Raw genomic sequence first — 18,334 nt, forward strand, 5'->3', positions numbered from 1 at the left:
TTTCTAACCCCCTTAATTACAAGCAAACTCAGGGGAGTTTCTGAACTAGGTGTGCAGTCTGCATGCTTATCACTGAGGCATTGTCTGCGTCCTGGGAGGGATTTATGGCCTCCATTCAAGTGTGTTCCTGCCGACTTTACATCTGGAGCTCGGTCGCCCTTTCCTTCCCTCTTCTTGGCTTTTTAAGGACATTCCATCTCTGAGCTCAGGCCTAGAAAAATGGGATTTTCTGGGCTCAGCCCCAAATGCTCAGGACTCCAGGAAGGGTGGCTTTTCCAAGACCACCCCTGGGAGCCCAGCGCTCGCGGATTGTCACCTTGGGACTTGCCCACCCTCCTTGCTTGAGGGCAGGTGCCCCGCTCGGTGCGGCTTTTGATAGCTCTGCTTTGGTGAGTGTGGTTGACCTTGAGATGTTAGTAGATATGCCAGTATCAGCAGAGAACATGGAGACCTACCAGAGTGGTTCCAGTCCACGTCATTAGTGTTTATTAAGCACCTGCTGTATACACAGTACCGTATCATGAGAAATTCAGAAAAAGATGATCTTTAAGAATATTACAGGCTCTCGGGAGCAGTAAGATAGACTCTTAAGAAAAGAGTAATAATATAAGACTTGGTGATTTAATGCCAAAATTAATTATACAGACAAGAAACTCCACAGGAATACAGAAAAGAGAAAAATTAATGTGGGCTCGAGAAGTCAGAGAGGCTTTGTGAAAGTGGTAGGAGGTTGACACCAACGGGAAGCTTGGTGTCAGCCGGTATGAGAATAAACCAGTATTGTCAGGGCTTAAAAGAAAGTTGGGTAGCACGCGGGAAAAGCCAGGCTGGGATGCGAGAGGGAATCTGACATGCTGTTTCTCGTTGTGGTTTCTCTTTGTGTGACTTTGAGTCAGGAATCGGTGTGTGTGTGTGTGTGTGTGTGTGTGTGTGTGTGCGTGTGCGTGTGCGTGTGCGCGCGCGCGCATGCAGAGCCTAATGCAGTCCTGAACATAAAGTCCTGATAAATGCTTGATTGATTGATTCATTGTAAGCTGATTTTTCTTTTTTCCTCCCGGAGAAACAAGAAGCAAGGTAACTTTGAGATATAAGCAGGGCCAGTGTGATTTTTGTATGATAATAGTTTTTCTTAGGTTGAAATGTTTTTTCCTCCACAGTCTTTGAGAAACAGTTTAGGCTTTTCCAGAGGCAGACCTATAGCTTCAGTTGTCTCTTCTTTTTTATGTATGTATGTATGTATTAGTTTGTCTTTTTAGGGCCACACCCATGGCATATGGAGGTTGCCAGGCTAGGGGTCCAATTGGCACTGTAGCCGCCGGCCTACACCACAGCCATAGCAACGCTGGATCCTTAGCCCGCTGAGCGAGGCCAGGGATCGAACCCACCTCCTCATGAGTGCTAGTCGGGTTCACTAACAGCTGAGCCACGACGGGAATTCCACGAGTTGCCTCTTCTTAAAATAGGATGTAACTGCCTGAGGTTGGTGGAAGCCTTTGACATTTCATTAGACATCCTGAGAGAGGAAGGGTGTTCTTTCTCAGTTTGTTTCTTTTATGGCCGTGTTTAGTCACATGAACTTACCCTTGATTTTCTTAGGACACCAAGCACGTGTTTATCAACGAATGCCTGCTGTGTGCCAGGCACTGTGTTAGACTCCGGGCATGAGCCCATTAAGCCTGGCTGGTGGCTCTCCCCAGCTGCTCCTGTGCAGTAGGAAAGGCAGTTATGGGAAGGCTGCCCTGGAGAGGATGGTGGCCCAGACAAGGTGAAGGGACACTTCAGAGCACAGGAGGTGCCCCACTGGACCTGGGGCATGACTGGTTCAGTGACCAGACAGGATGGACCAGAGCATCTAAGCCAAAGCAAAGCCACCTGGACATGAAACCCTGTGATGTCCAGAGCGGCTACAGCATGGGATCAGTGTGTCAGAAGAGGTGACCCGAGAGGAAGGTTGGCAGCTAGGCTCCCCGAGGGAGGACAGTCAAAATTGACATGGATTATTTTACCTTGAAATGCATCGTCTCATTATTCTGAGGTTGCATTACCTGTGAGACTGTATTGTTCTTAAACCGGTATTAGAATGATTGGTGCCCTCCGAGCATGGCTGCGTGGGGGGCTAGAGGATGCCCTGGGAGAGTGCTGGGCGAGGCAGATGTCCGGAGGCTCTGCCTGTAACTCCCTTTCAGACGCCTCCATTCTGATGGGATGGAGGTCCCCCTGCCTTGATCAGGCCCTGCTCCCCACCACGCTACACTTAAATGTTTGCTCACTTCCTATTAAGTTGTGAGTTCTTGGGCTCAGAGGCTTTTTTTTTTTTTTTAAATCTATGACCTGAGGCCCTGACTTAGCAGGTATTCTAGAAGCATTTGTTGAAAGAAGCAGCGGTGGTGGACACGCGCTGGAGAACTGAAAAGCTGCCCAGCAGTACCTGTCAGCGTGGGGCCTGCTGCCCAGGCAGCCGGTCAGCGAGGCCTTCTGTGTGCGCTGTGCCGAGCAGGCTGCAGACGTAGGACAGGCCTTGCCTTCAGGAAGCCGCTGTTGAATGTGGAGCAAAGCCTTGTGCCTGGGGCAGGGTAGCCGTCCTGTATGGTGTGAATAGCGAGAGCTTTAGGGATTTAAGAACAAAGGAAGACCCCAGAGTGCAGGTCCCAGGCCAGACCTCGTGGAGGAGGCTGTGGAAGGCACCAGAAGCTGGCAGGGAGGGGGGTGAGTGGCCCTGGAAGTGACTGAATGAAGGCGCATGTGGCCAACGTCTCTGTTTCCATCAAGAAATAAAAGGGAGGAGTTCCTAGCTGTGGCTCAGTAGGTAAAGAATCCGACCAGGATCCATGAGGACGAGGGTTCGATCCCTGGCCTCGCTCAGTGGGTTCAGGATCTGGTGTTGTCGTGAGCTGTGGTGTAGGTTTGCACACGTGGTTTGGATCCCGTGTTCCTGTGGCTGTGGTGTAGGCCAGCAGCTACAGCTCTGATTCGACCCCTAGCCTGGGAACCTTCCTATGCTGTAGGTGTGGCCCTAAAAAAAGAAAAAAAAAAAAGAAAACACAACAAAAAAGTAAGCCAATTGATTAAAAAAATAAGAAATTACAAAAATACCGTTTCTCCTTCTTTCTTCTGTTTCTCTGTCAGGTTAGCACACAAATCTCACATTTTGCTACTTAAAAGTTATTGGTTTGTATATGAGGGAAACATTTCTCTAAATTTGAGGAAATTGTATTTTTCTTCTTTCGTCCCTGCGGCTGGTTTAGAATAGCAGCTCTTCAGGGGCCAGCACCTGTCTGTTTTGTTTGCTTTGTGTTATGCCCTGTGTGGGGCCTCGTGGTTGCGAACAAGTGGGTCTTGAAGAGGGCGGATCTTAGTAAAGTGGGTGGAGAAATCCTTTCCTTAGATTTCTTTCTTTCTTTGGCTGCGCCCACAGCATACAGAATTGACCAGAGATGGGACAGTGCCCATCCCACAGCAGGGACAATGCCAGATCCCTCACCCACTGAGCCGCCAGGGAACTTAGATTTCTTAAACCACTGAAAGAGTCTTTGGTGGTAGCTAGGATTGTGGCCATGCTGACACTGCAGCCTGTATTAGTTGTATAAGATTCTGTAACAACAACCCCCAAATAAGAGTGGTTTAGGGCATTCCCGTTGTGTGTCAGTGGGTTAAGGACCTGATGTCTCTGTGAGGATGCGGGTTCAAACCCCAGCCTTGCTCAGCGGGTTAAAGATCTGGCATTGCTGCAAGCTGCGCCATAGGTCGCAAATGTGGCTCAGATCTGGTGTTGCCATGGCTGTGGCATAGGCCTCAGCTGCAGCACTGATTTGACCCTGGCCTGGGAATTTCCATATGCTGCAGGTATGGCTGTTAAAAAAAAAAAAAAAAAAGAGTGGTTTAAACAAAACAAAAGACTTTCTGTTAGGTAAACATAGGCATTCCAGGCTGCCAGGCTGGCTCTGTGGTCATCAGGGGAACCCTGCATCCCTCACATGTGGCCAGTATTCATCCTGTGCTCCCATGTGACCCCTACAGTTTCAGCTGTCCCCTCTGCCATCCAACAGGCAAGAAAGAGGGGAAGGAAGGAAGGAAGAGGACAAGTCACCTTCTAAGGACACCTCCTGGAAATCGCCTATGTCACTCCCGCCTTCTCCCCCTTGGCTGGAACTCAACCTTACAGCCACGCCTGTCTACAAGGAGGCTGAGAGGTGCAGTCCCTGTTCTGGTCTGGCATGTTCCCAGCTTCATAGCCCATAGGAAGTTTGAATTGGAATTAACACTAAATTCAGGATAGGGTTACTCCTCAGTAGAGAGAAGCACACTGCTCGCCTCCGTGTGGAGAAAATTTTAACTGGTAGAGCAGGTGGATTTAGAATTGCTAATTTTGTTACCATCATGTTTCATAATTTATCTAAATGTTATATTCTTTCGCATGCATCACATAATACAGAAAACATTTAAGAATTTGAATTGGGGTTCCCCTTGTGGCACAGCGGGTTAAGGAATTGGCATTATCACTGCAGCAGCTCAGGCCACTGCTGTGACACGGGTTCGATCCCAGGCCCTGATCTCATGTGCTCTAGGCATGGCTGGAAAGAAAAAAAAGAAAGAAATTCTGAACAGACTTTTAAAAATAATCAGTTTTATTGAGGTACATTTTACATAAAAGGCAGCCACTTTTGTTATCCAGCTTGAGTCTTGACAAGTATACACTCCCAGCTCGCCATCATCACATTTCAGGTACCCCAGAAGATGCCTGGTAACGTGCTCCCACCTAGTGCCACCTCGCCCCGACTCTGGGGCAACTTCTGGGCTGCCTTCTATTCTACCCATTAGATTGATCTTTCCTAGAGTACTGAATGGAGGGAATCATGCAGTGGCTTCTCTGTCTGGTTTCTTTCACTCAGCACCATGTTTTTGAGATACGTCCAAGTTCTGATGCCCGTCAGAAATTGTTCTGTTTTTTATCCCTGAGCCATGTTCCCTGGTAAGGGTGCACCAGGGTTTGTTGGCCAGTGGATGGTCTTCAGGCTGTGGGCTATTTCTAGTTTTGAGCCTTTACAAATAAACCTCTTGTGAACAGTTGTGTACAAGTCTTTGTATGTTTTTATTTCTCTTTGGTAAATGCCTAGGAGTGGAATTGCTAGATCATATGTTTAAGTTTCACTTTTTAGGAACCTGCCAAACTGTTTTTCAGAGTGGTTGTACCATTTTACACTCCTTTCAGCGATATGTGAGCGTTCTAGTTGCCACAGAGCTTCACTGACAGTTGGTATTCTCCGTCTTTTTAATTTTAGCAACTCTAGCGTGCGTGGCGTGGGATCTCCTGGTCGTTAGTGTTTACATTTCTGTGAAGACTCACAATGTTGAGCATCTTTTTATGGGCTTATTGCCCATTTGCATATCTTCTTTTGTAACATGTCTATTCCAGTCTTTGCCCATTTTAAATTGTCTTCTTAAGTTGGAAGAGTTTTTACATATTCTAGATTCAGATTCTTTGTCACTTATATGCATGGTTAGTATTTCCTCCCAGTCTGTGGCTAGCCTTTTCTTTATGTTGCTTTTTGAAAAACAAAAGATTGAAAACTTGATGACATCCAGTTATTTTTTATTGTTATTTTTTTCTTAACAATTCCTGGTTTTTGTGTCCTTTCTGTGTCATCTTTGCTTACCCCAAGGTTGGAAAGATTTTCACTGTTGTTTTCTTCTTAAAGTTTTATGGTGTTAGCTTTCATGTTGAGATCTGTGATTCACTCTGTTAATTTTTGTGTCTGGTATAATGTGAAGGTCAAGATTCTTTTTTCCCTAATGGACATCCACCACCACCACCAGCAGCTGTTTAAAGATTATCCTGTCCCCACTGAGTTATGTGTTCCTTTATCGAAAAGCAGTTGTTTACATATGCCTGAGTCTATTTCTAGCCTTTTTAAAAATTTTTTAAGCTATCGGAGTATGTTCTACATATTATAAAATTTAACCCATGTTGGAGTTCCCGTCGTGGTTCAGTGGTTAATGAATCCGACTAGGAACCATGAGGTTGTGGGTTCCATCCCTGGCCTTGCTCAGTGGGTTAAGGATCTGGCGTTGCCGTGAGCTGTGGTGTAGGTTACAGACACGGCTCAGACGCGGCTCCCGTGTTGCTGTGGCTGTGGCGTAGGCTGGCAGCTACAGTTCTGATTAGACCCCTAGCCTGGGAACTTCCATGTGCCATGGGAGCAGCTCTAGAAAAGGCAGCAGCTCTAGAAAAGGCAAAAAGACAAAAACAAAACAAAAAAAACAAAACCATATCATGTGTACCAGGCAGTGCTTTTTAGTAACTTTACTGAGCAATGCACTCACTTTTAGAGCACCTCCACCCCCCAGATAAGATCCTTTGTGCCCATTCACTGTCCATCTCCTCCAACCCCAGTCAACCGCTAACCTGCTTTCTACCACTACAGATCTACCTTCGCTGGGCATTTCAGGTCAGCGGAGTCATACAGTGTGTGGTCTCTTCTTCCTGCCTTCTTTCACTTATCTTTGAGGTTCTTCCATGTTGTAGCAGTACTTTTTATTGCTGAATAATATTCCATTGTGTGGATGGTACCACATTTTGTCTATCAGTTTACCAGTTGGTGAATATTTAGGCTGTTTGCAGTGTTGGCTGCAGGCCTTGTGCTGCTGAGAGTGTGTGTGGCCAAGCCTTGTGTGGATGTACCTTCTCATTACTCCTGGGTAGCCCTCTAGGAGTGGGATTGTTAGGTCACATGCCTGTTTTATGTTCCTGGATTCCTAACCTTTTTTTTTTCTTGCTAATCAGCTTGTTTGGAAGTATTATTTATGCACAGGATAATCCACTTTAAGTGTACAGTTTGATGAGTTATACATACTGTAACTCAACTCATGTAACCAACACTGTAGTCAAAATACAGAAAATTACCATCACCCCCAAAATTTCTTTGTGCCCTTAACATCCGTCCTCTCCCCCACTCTGGTTCCGGTCAACCAGTAGTCCCTTCTCTGTCACTAATGTTCTGCCTTTTAGAAAATGTCATGTAAGTGGAATCATTCAGCATATAGTCTTTTGTGTGGATTCTTTACCTTAACATAATGCTTTTGAGATTGGGATGTGTATCGGCTAGTAAATATTTTAGACTTTGTGAGCCACGTGTTTCTGTCGCATATTCCCCCCGCCCCCAACACCAATCCTTTAAAAATACGGAAGTCATCCAGGGCTCACAGCTGAATAAAAGCAGGATGAGGTGGGACTTGGCCAACTGAGCAGAGTTTGCTGATTCCTATGACTCCGTTATAGGGTTACTCCACAATTTGTTTATCCACTGACCATTGATGGTTGCTTGGGTTGTTTCCAGTTTGGGACTATTATGAATAAAGCTCCCATGAACATTCATGTACAACAAGTCTTTGTGTGCACAGATACTTCCTCTCTTAGGTAAACACCCAGGAGTGGAATGCCTGAGTCAGATGTTAGGTGTACATTTAACTTTGTAAGAGGTCGCAAAACTATTTTCCAAAATGGTTGTGCCGTCTTACATTCCCGTCCGCGATGCGTGGTAATATCCGTTGCTCCACATCCTTGTCAACATTCGTTATTCTCAGTTTTTAAGTTTAGCCATTCTAATGTGAAAGTAGTAGTATCTCATGGTACTTTTAATTTTTATTTCTCTCATAACTACTGATAGCAAGCATATTTTCCTGTGCTTATTGGTTGCTCATGTATCTTTTGTGAAGTGTCTCTTCCAACCTACTGCCCAATCTTTTTAATATTTTTTTTATTATTTTATTAAAAAAATTAAAAAAAAATCTTTTTAGAGCTACACCTGCAGCATATGGACGGTCCCAGGCTAGGGGTTGAATTGGAGCTGCGGCTGCCGGCTTACACCACAGCCACAGCAACATGGGATCCGAATGGTGACGGAAACCTACACTGTAGCTCATGGCGATCCTTAACCCACCGAGTCCAGGAATCGAACCCGCATCCCCATGGATACTAGTCAGATTTGTTTCTGCTGAGTCATGACGGGAACACCTCAATCTTTTTTTTTAAATCACCTTGTTTGATTGAATGGTAAAAACTCTCCATGCACGTTCCTGTGGTGGCTCAGCGGTAATGAGCCTGACTAGTCTTCATGAGGATGCAGGTTCCATCGCTGGCCTCACTCAGTGGGTTAAGGATCTGGTGTTGTCCTGAGCTGTGGTGTAGGTGGCAGATGTGGCTCGAATCCCACATGGCTGTGGTGTAGGCCAGCAGCTACAGCTCCAATTTGACCTCTAGTCTGGGGACTTCCATATGCCTCTGGTGTGGGCCTAAAAAAACAAAAAAAAGCTCTTCATTAGTCTGGTTACAGGTCCTTTATCAGATATATATTTCGCAGATATTTTTTCTCAGCCTATGTAGACATTTTCTTCTTGGTAATCCCCTTTGAAAAGCAAAAGTTCAAAAAAAAATTTTTTTTTCGGCCACCCCTGTGGCATATGGAAGTTCCTGGGCTAGGGACCGAACCTGCAGCATGGTTGCACAATGCTGGATCTTCAACCCACTTTGCCACAGGGAACTTCCAAAAGTTTAAAATTTTGATGATGTCCATTTTATCTTTTTTTTTTTTTTTCCTTTTATGGTTCATACTTTTTGTATCTTAAGAGGTTTCTGCCTACTCCAAGGTTGTAAGGATTTTCTTCTGTGGTTTCTGTTTTCTTACAGAATCTTATAGTCTTTCCTTCTTTGCTATGATCAATTTTAATTCTTACGTAAGTTGTAAGGTAAGGGTCAAGGTTCATAAACCCCCCCCCCCGCCACCCCATGACTATCCAGTTGTCGCCAAGATTCCTTTTCCCATAGAACTACCTCGGCCTCTTTGTCAGAAATCAGTTGACCACACAAGCCTGGGTCTATTTCTGGACTCTTCTGAATTCTTACGGTTTAATTAGAGCTCATATCCTTTAATCTATGAGCGAGGCTATGGATATGCTTCTCAGTGTCCTTCCTGCCCAAAGATGACTCGCAGCCCTGAGAAGTGGCAAAGACCACTTTGCATGGGATGTGCGCGTGAAGACAGGCTCGCGTTGTCGGATGTGATGGCTCCTGGGTTGCTCTGGTGCCTTTGCCTTCCAGGCTGCCCGGGTACTTCTGTTCAGGGCAGAATGCTTAGTGTCTAGGTGATGTGCTCTGGCTCGGCTGCATCTTTCTGGCCACTGCCAGCCCTCCACAGCTGTGTGCTTCAGCACCCTGGCCCAACCCCATGCTATGGCCACCCCTCCACAGCTTAGCCTGTGGTAGGTACCCCTTAGCTGGGCACCAGTCTCTCTCTGTGCATGTAGCCTGGCCATCCTGTGCTGTGACAAGCACTGATCTGGCAGCCTGGCTTTGTTCCAGGACCTCACTGTGGATGAGCCTGTCCTGCCAGTTCATTTTCAGGCTGGCTTTGCGAGCAGAGCTGATGGGATGATTTGAGAAGCTAGATCCATCGCTGTGTGGAGTCACGGCTCCAGCCTTGATGAGTCTGGAGGGGACACAGTTGGGCTTGCCCCCTGCCAGCCACTGCCTTGCCCTGGGCTCAGGCTGCTGGTCTCCCCAGGGGCTTGCTAGTTTCCCCCTGCTGTCAGCCAGCACATGGCTGGATACAGATCGTCTCAGCAAGGTGATTTCATGACAGCTTTCAGCTCTGGACTGTTGATGAATCCTTCCTGGGTGGTGGGATTTCTGTGCCGTCCATGAATCCTCCCCTTGGTGGTTTCGGGCTCACTGTGGCTGTGTCGAGTGTGGGCTTCCTGGCCCCACACGTGCATTCTTTCTTACCTGATGCTGTTCGTTCTCGCCTCTGGGTTAGGAGCTCTTGGTAGGTTGAGCTGTAGCGAACAGAACTGGTTTAGTGGTGTTTAGTGAATGGCCAGGGAGCTGTGGGATTGCAGCTCTCCCGCCCCTGACACGGCCGCCTACGCCGTGGATTCACCTGAAACCCAAGCTTTGGGGCAGGCAGACTCGTGCACATGGCAGAGTTCGTGCTAGTCGGCGGAGTCCTCCAGGGGGAAGGAAGGCGGTGATTCCTGAAGAGCCCCATCCTCTTCTAGCTCCTGCCACCTGAGACACAATGGCCGTGCCAGAGGAGAAACACCGCCACACTCGGCCGTCTCTTCATGCTCCGCAGAGGCCGGCGTCAAGGTGCTGGTCACTTGCTGGGCTTGTTGGCAAGTTGGCGAGTTGTGCCTGTTGGCCAAGTACTGTAGACAGTTTGAATCTGAGTGACAATGAAAAAATCACTGTCCCTAAGCTCTTTAAATCTAGCAAAGCTCTGCCACCTTCAGTCAAATGGCCTGTGCTTGATAAGAAGAGAAAAACGTCTCTGGGAACACCTGGGTGGTGGTTAGAACCGGATCTGACGTCGGGCTTCTGGCCTGCTTGCCCCCCGCCCTGCCATCTACACGTGGGTGTCTGCTTCAGCCTGGGGCCTCTGGAGCTTTGAAAAGCTCATTCATTCCATTTCCCTTACATGTGAGCTAGAGCACAGGAGCGACTGGCCCCATTTTTTGCCCTTGACTGTATTTTCTGGACATCCGGGAGCATAGTGACAGAGGCTGGGGCTCCCAGGTGCTCTGGGTGCTCTGCACTGGGCTTAGAAAAAATCGGCCCCAGGGTGGGCAGCAGGAGGCCGCAGGTGGTCCTTGTCTGGGGGTTCAAGCCAGTTTGGGGTCACACGGAGTACTTTCTCGGTAGCCCTAATCTGTCCTCTTTGAAAGGTGGGCAGTGGTTAAGAGTTATCTCCACCTTAGTTTTCTCTCCTTTTTCATTTTGCCACAAGACAGAATTGTATCACACATCTCCAAAACGAGTAAAATGGCATTTCAGCTTCTTGCCTTTATAGACTCTCTGAACTTTAGGAAAGATCATTCTGGTCCCTTTTCATTAATAATGAAAACCAGGGGGCAATAAAATGTTCTTAATGCAGGCATGGCAGAGACGAGCGGTGCGGGGGTAAAGGTGTGGCCGGCGGGGAGCCACAGGTGTTTCTTGGTGCCGGAGGAGGTTGAGCTCCCAGAGAGGTGGGAGCAGCCGTAGGAGGGGTCCTGCTTCTTGGACCCCTGACCTGCCAGCATCTGCTCAGCCTCAGCCCTGGTACCCAGAATGAGAGGCTGCATTTCTCAAGGCCTGCATGGTGTGTTTGCAGGAAAGAAGGACGCAGCAAACTTTGGGTTCTGGTCCAGTTTTCAGCCTGGTTGCAACTGTTTTCTTGTAAGATATTTAGTGGGTATATGAGAAGTCACTGGTGAATAGGACTTTCTGGACATGTGCCCATTTTGAATGCTCGCGCTGGGGATTTTGGCAGCACAGATGGATGTGTGGCTGTTCTGGGTGTGGATTAAAGTCCCGCTGAACAGTGACTCTTGAAAAGTGACAAGGTTACTTACTCTGTCTTTGCTTTTTCCTCCTAAAAATGAGCTTTCACTGGATGTTAGCATCAAGAATCAAGGCACTCAGAGTAGAGCAGGCTGAGACAAGAGAGGTGCCTGCTTGGGAGTCAGAGCCTCCTGGCTTCCCAGGGTCACAGTGTGAAGGTCCATGTACCTCTGTGGCCTCAGAGCTTTCCATTTCACGAGCAGCAGTTGCTTATCTGTGTAGATTCATATTGGATGAGGGTGTTCACTGCAGGTCAAAGCACCAGAGTTCCCTCCTGGAGACACATGTAGACGTGAACCCTGGAGGGGAGCAGGGAAGCCCTGGCTTGTGATGACAAAAACCCAAGCGCCCATAGAAAAATAGAGCAATATATATATTTTTAAAAATCTTTTTAGGGGTGGACCTGCAGCTTGTGGATGTTCCTGGGATGGGGGTCGAATCGGAGCTGTAGCTACTGGCCTACGCCACAGCCACAGCAATGCAGGATCTGAGCCGCGTCTGCAACCTACACCACAGCTCACAGCCATGCCGGATCCTTAACCCACTGAGCAAGGCCAAGGATCGAGCCTGCGTCCTCAGGGATGCTAATGTCAGATTCATTTCCGCTGAGCCACCAGGGGAACTCCTAGACTGATGAATTTATGTGAACATGAAAACACTGTGTGCCACAGAACACCATAAGCAGCGTCAAAAGAAAAATATACTGGGGAAGATTTTTATAACTCCTGTCACAGACAGAGGGCTAATTTCCTTGCTGTATGAGAAGTTTGCATAAGCTGATGAGGGGAATTGATAGAGGAATCAAGGAGGAACGTAGGGAGCGTCCTGTATAGCAGGAAGGGACTGCAGATGAAGAGATGCTCAGTCCCCACCCCTTAGAAGATACATGCAAATTAAAGTCAGAGTGATTAAAGTCCCCTTTTGCTGGAGCCCAGGTCAGCCCCTGCCTGCACGCTGACTCGTCGGCTGCCGGGAGCACCGTGCAGGTCACTGCATCCCCACACTCACGTTGTCCTGCTTGGTGTTCTCCAGCCCTCTCTGGAGTCACCTTGTCTGGGCATTTGTCGGCTGTCTCCTCTCCACCAGGCTCCACATGAGAGAACAGGGCAGGGTCTCAGCACCATGGTCCGCTGTGCCTATGACACTGCCCTGTGCACTGTGGGCTTCGTGAGGGAGGATAAATGGGTGATGAGCAGCTTCTGAGGTGGACCTGGGTTCGTGCACACCTGGCTGGGCCTGTGTCAGCCTCTCTGAGCCCTTTCTTCCTCGAGCACGGAGCCTGTGCCCCAGGTCTTCCAACCGCCTCACCCCCTCACCCCGGGTCTCAGCTCCCCCAGAAGCCACCACATGGCCTGGTGCAACCAGGCGGATGGTTCCAGGAGCCCAGGAGGAGCTGATCCTTGTCCTGAGGCTGAGATGAGGAGACTGAGGACATGTGCTGTCCGGCCCCGGTGAGGACGCGGAGCCTCCTCTGATGACCACCTTCTCCCCCAACTTTAGGCCCCGCGGGCTCCCGGTGGAGAGATTACAGCGCCTTGGCCATCATCATGGCAGGGATTGCCTTCGGCTTTCACCAGCTCTACAAGGTAAGGCGCCTTCCCTGCAGCCCCTTGGTGCACAGCGCTGCCCTCCCTGGTCCAAGAGGCAGGGGGCGCTGGCGAGCGGCTTTCTGGAGGGGCCTGGTTCGGTGCTGATCCTGCACCTGCGCGGCAGGTCCAGACCCGCCTGGCCTGCGGGCCTCTCATCAGAGAGGTGCAGAGGGTGACCGAAGCCAGTCGATGGAGCCAGGTCCGGTACCTGGAGCCGAGCCCGCATGGCCTGAGCAGGCTGTAGCTTTCTGAGAGGCAGAATGGCGCGGTAGTGAGGCCCTCGATGCTGGAGCCCAGCTGCCTGTGTTGCATCCTGGCTCTGCCACTTAGTAGCTGTGTGACCACAGGCTTGGTAGCCTCATCTGTAAAGTGAGGACAGCCGTACCTACTGCACGAGGCTGTTGTGAAGCTGATGGGTCAGTGCCCCTTGGAAAGGTACTCTGCCGAGCACATCGGCAGTGCTCTGTGCCTTCTTGTTCTACCCAAGGATTTAAAACCAGCCTTGAGACTCTCAGAATAGTATAGTTACATATATTGCGTTGGCACCCATATAAATCTAGGATTTTTCATAGTCAGCCCTCAGGATCCTAGAGCTCATTGCTTACAACAGAGCTGCAGGTGTGAAGTGAACATCCGCTTCCTTGAGCCAGATACTAAACAGATACTGGTTGCCAGAGACCAATGCTGATTTGAAGCAAGTCTTTCTTAGAAGATGAAGAGCCAGGGTAGGTCCCCAGAGACAAAAGGTAAAATAGTGGCCAGGAAACTTGCTCTCCACTGGTCCTGGAGAGAGAAGCCCCCTTCCTTTGATGCTACCTGCAACTCCATCCCTGGTTTGGAGAGTCTTAAAAAAGAATCTGGGAGTTCCCATTGTTGGCTCAGTGGTGACAAACCCAACTAGTATCCATGAGGATGTGGGTTTGATCCCCGGCCTTGCTCAGTGGGTTAAGGATCCAGTGTTGCCATGAGCTGTGGTGCAGGTCGTAGATGTGGCTTGGATCCTGTGTTGCTGTGGCTGTGGCATAGGCTGGCAGCTGCAGCTCCAATTCGACCCCTAGCCTGGGAACTGCCACGAGTGCGGCCCTAAAAAAAAAAGAGGAATCTATATGAATTTCCAGACTCACTCACATTGTGACTTTTCACGGATGAAACATGTTTCAACATTGCACTCTGGGATTCTTCATTTTTGACTTAAGTGCAAAAGTTAATGACAGAGTTGTAGCAGAATACAATCTTTTCGGTGTAACATCTATTTTTGAAGTTGGAAATTTCCATGTCAGAAATCAGAAGCAAGATGTTCTGGATCCTGGGACTTCTCCCTCTGACGCGACACCTCCTCTTACCTTGTGTGCTAACAGCCTGTTTCCAGTCCCTGAGTGCACAGTCACCAAGAAGAAAATGCTAAGACAGGACTCTCAAATTAATGTCCCAGCTCTACTGAGCAGTACCTGGTAGTCACATGGCTGCTCTCAGACAGCCTTGAGATCCCATGAACAGAAAGCGCAGCTCCCCTTGGAGCAAGGCTCAGATAGCATCAGTTATTTCCATGAAGCTCTGATCTTTATTCTGTGCTTTAAAAAAGAAGAGACATTGAGAGATCAGTCACAGCGGTGACAAGAGAATTTTAAAAATGTATGTTAAATTAAAAAACAAAAAGGAGGGAGTTCCCATTGTGGCTCAGTGGGTTACCAAACTGACTAGTATCCATGAGGGCGCGGGTTCCATCCCTGACCTTGCTCAGTGGGTTAAGGATCCAGCATCGCTGTGAACTGTGGTGTAGGTCGCAGATGCGGCTTGGATCCCGTGTTCCTGTGGCTGTGGTGTAGGCCAGCAGCTACAGCTCCGATTCAGCCCCTCGCCTGGGAACCTCCATATGCCGCAGGTGTGGCCCTGAAAAGCACACCCACAAAAAAACAAAAACAGAACACCAAAAAGGAGAGGTGAGCTGTCGTCTTGTTTTTATAAGTGTGTGAAGATTCAGGCTAGGGTGGTGTATGTGTTCCTTTCCTTGGTGTTTTTGATCTTAGAAATGAAATTTTTAGTTCATGACGCATAAAAGAATTTCATGACTTTTATGCTCAGAAAACTTTTGACCTATAATGGAAGGCTGCATGTGATGCATTTCGGCTCAGTTGTGGGTAGTACCTCACACGGTGGTTGAAAACACTTTGCAAAAAAAGAAAATGCTCCTGTCCGAGAGCTGAGCAGGGATCCTCACTTCGAAGCTGCTCTGCAGTGAGCTCTCCCACAGGCCCCGGGAGGGGCCTCCCTTCCCTTCCCCAGGACCGGAGCCTCAATGGAGAAGTTGCCGCCTTTCCCTGCCGGGGACCCGAGTGGAGTGAAAACTGAGTCTCCATTGCTCACACCTGCCAGTTTCCACCCCTGCTAGGCCTGCGCTGTGCCAGCCTGTCACCACCCCAGGAAAGCTGGCGACTGGTCGCACGCTCCTAAGATGGGAGGACGCCAAGTCCTGAGCCTTCGGAGCTCAGACCACGTGTTCTTTCACCCGCCTCCCCCAGCGGGCACCCTGCCACTCCGTCCACCCCGTCACACCTCCAGGCAGGCAGCCAGTCACCAGCCGTGCCCTATCGGCCTTCCTCTAGGATGTTCTGAGACCCGCACCCTCCCCTTGTCTGGGTTCCCCACATTCTGGGCCCCGTGTTTGGTGGCCCTGCCGCACATCAGGTTCCCTTTATCCCCACAGTCAGTTTCTCCCGGTTCTGCCCCTTTGTCCCCCTTCTGACCCGTGTCTCAGTTCTGGGAGGATCTGGCTGTACTGAACTCTTATCTAAGGAAACTTGTTGCAAGGATTCAAGGCTTTTAGAAACCCTCCTTGGTTAGCCTTGGGATACCTGTGTAGCCCTCCTCGAAAAGACCAGAAGTCCCACAAAGCTGCTGTGGATTTTCATCTTGTTTCTTGAGTAATTTTTGGTTTGGTTTTACCCTTGTTTAATTTTGTTTCTGAATTCTCACAGTGGAGAATTCATTCCCGTGGTTCAAAGTGTTAAGGGTTCAGGAAAGTGTTCAGTGAACTTTCCTCCCACCCACTCCTCCCTGGAAGCTACTAGTGGCAAACTCTCTACGTTTTCATCACACAACTTTGTTTTTTTGTTTTTTGCCTTTTCTAGGGCTGCTCCCACGGCATATGGAGGTTCCCAGGTTAGGAGTCTAATCAGAGCTGTAGCCGCCAGCCTACACCGCAGTTCACAGCAACGCCGGATCCTTAACCCACTGAGCGAGGCAGGGATCAAACCCGCAAACCTCATGGCTCCTAGTCAGATGCGTTAACCACTGAGCCACGATGGGAACTCCTCATCATACAACTTTTAAAGAAGAATTTTGAATATTTTTGGTCACAGAAATATTACATACAGCACCATTTAAAAAGCTAAATAAAACCAAAAAGTTCTGCCTCACAACAGGTCAAATTGGTTGTGTCCCTGTTCCCTGATTCTGGTCCTAATGCAGACGGGACTTGGACGTGGCTCTCATTGCAGCCTCATACCTCTGGGGTGTCTTGTTCACATGCGGTCCTGGCCTAGGGTTTCCAGGACCAAGGGATGTCGGAGAAAGGTGGTCACAGATTGGAGAGATTGTTGCAGAGTAACCCCAAGTACGTGCCCATTTCCTCACGCCCACCCTGCTTCCTGCAGAAATACCTGCTCCCCCTCATCATGGGCGGCCGGGAGGACAGGAAGCAACTGGAGAGGATGGAGGCGAGCCTCTCGGAGCTGAGTGGCAGCGTGGCCCAGACAGGTAAAGATTAATGACTCCATCAAGTCACCCCTCAGAGCCTTCCCCGCGCAGCCCCTTCTCTGCCCCCTCCCCTCTCCCCTCCGTCTCCACTTTATGTGGTGACTTCATTTATCTGCTCTGAGAATCTGTTCACATTTGCAAATGAAGCCGCCGTCATTTCGGTTTAATTTGAAATTGCTTGTTTACTGTCGGCGCGGCCTCAATTAATTATGTTTTTACGGAAAGGCTCCCAACCTCAGAATATTAATAAGGGGAATAAAATGACAGCCTTTCTAAGGGCTGTAAAGTTCATTTTTAATTTCTGCTTCTATGAGGTTTTCAGGGGGGTTTTCAGCAATTTTCCCCCTTCCCTCTCAGAATCCAACACAGGGTCAAGAGAGGCTGTAATTACTGCGGCTCCGGGGACCCTGGCCACCTCCTCTGTCATCGACTCCACGGGGCTGGCGTTCATTACCCAGTGCCCCAATGATGGCCCAGATTAGCTGGGACCTGTCGCGCCAGAGCTGGTTCTCTTCTTTATAAACTTGTTTCCTGGATGGAGGCTCTGAATCTAAAACCTCAGGCACACGGAGAGCCACCTGTCCCAGGCCGGAGTCTGTCCCTGGGCCATGTTGGTGAAGCCCTTGGAAACCCAACCGAGTACCTGCCCTGCTGGCCTTTCTCCTCAGAGGCTGGCAGTGGGCCCCACAGCCTGGACTTGTCGCAGGACACCAGGGAGCTCTGGCAGCCTTCGGGGTTGGGTGGGGAGGGCAGGAAGGTAGGCAGGAGACAGGATTTGCTGTTTTTTAACCACTCCTGGACTCTGTGGGCCTGCGATGTCTTTCCCAGGACTGGAGACGTCCCATGAATTCCACCAGGACATGCGAGGCCCGAGAGGTGAGGGCTGCAGACAGTCCGAAGCTGGGAGAGCCACGCAGATCATAAGCGTATAATTAGAGGGGAGAGGTTTTGGACGGATATACTGTTGACCACGGACAACTACACAATGGCAAGATAAAGTAGAAACACTAGGGGTCAGAGACAGAGCAGGTAGATTACCCAGAGTGCAGATGAATTATAGGGATGGCGGGGCTGGGGGAATGTCTGCAGATAAATTAGACGCAGCAGCTTATGGGTATGTGGACAGAAGGAAGAAGCCGTGTGTGCCCTTTAACAGAGATGCGACTGCTCTTTTCTCCCAGTGACTCAGTTACAGATGACGTTAGCCTCGGTCCAGGAGCTGCTAGTTCAGCAGCAGCAGAAAGTCCAGGAGCTCGCCCACGAACTGGCCACAGCCAAGGTACTTGTCCTGGACCCCCGGTCCCCCCTGGCCTGGGTCTGCCCTAACGGCTCTTCACTCTTGTCCCTTGGGCCCAGTTCACTTGGTCCCATGGGGTCTTATTTTGTCTCTTCTGACGCCAGTTACTCTGCCCTTGTAGAGAAAGGAGGCAGTCACCATGCGGGTGATGTGGTGTTCGGTGACAAAGGCTGGCCTTTCTCTCTCCGTGTCACCTCCCATCAGGAGGAGGAAAAGCCACTCTCTGTCTCTTACCCTCCAGAGCCAGCACAGGCCCCAGCTCTGGTGGCAGCTGGTGTAGATGTGGGCTGGTCCCCACCCGCAGGTTAAGTCAGAGAT

At 49.4% G+C, this 18,334-nt stretch overlaps 1 protein-coding gene across 6 annotated transcripts in view; it reads left to right on the forward strand.

Annotated features, from left to right (window-relative positions):
- PEX14 (peroxisomal biogenesis factor 14) overlaps positions 1-18,334 on the forward strand; it is a 134,394-nt gene that overhangs the window by 110,264 nt on the left and 5,796 nt on the right. For 2 of the 6 annotated variants that reach the window (XM_003127561.4, XM_084962773.1), the window contains 3 exons: positions 12,875-12,960; positions 16,617-16,719; positions 17,901-17,998. In XM_003127561.4, the coding sequence (XP_003127609.1) occupies positions 12,875-12,960; positions 16,617-16,719; positions 17,901-17,998 (287 nt within the window). Of the gene's footprint in view, positions 1-12,874; positions 12,961-16,616; positions 16,720-17,547; positions 17,596-17,900; positions 17,999-18,334 lie in introns of all 6 variants that reach the window. The other 4 variants (XM_084962771.1, XM_084962769.1, XM_084962770.1 and 1 more) reach the window with 3 other exon arrangements.

Source organism: Sus scrofa, chromosome 6, assembly GCF_054392235.1.
Source record: "Sus scrofa isolate SSC_HxYL_T2T_F1_AM1 chromosome 6, Sscrofa_HxYL_maternal_Yorkshire_Landrace_v2.0, whole genome shotgun sequence".
Classification (NCBI taxonomy): Eukaryota; Metazoa; Chordata; class Mammalia; order Artiodactyla; family Suidae; genus Sus; species Sus scrofa.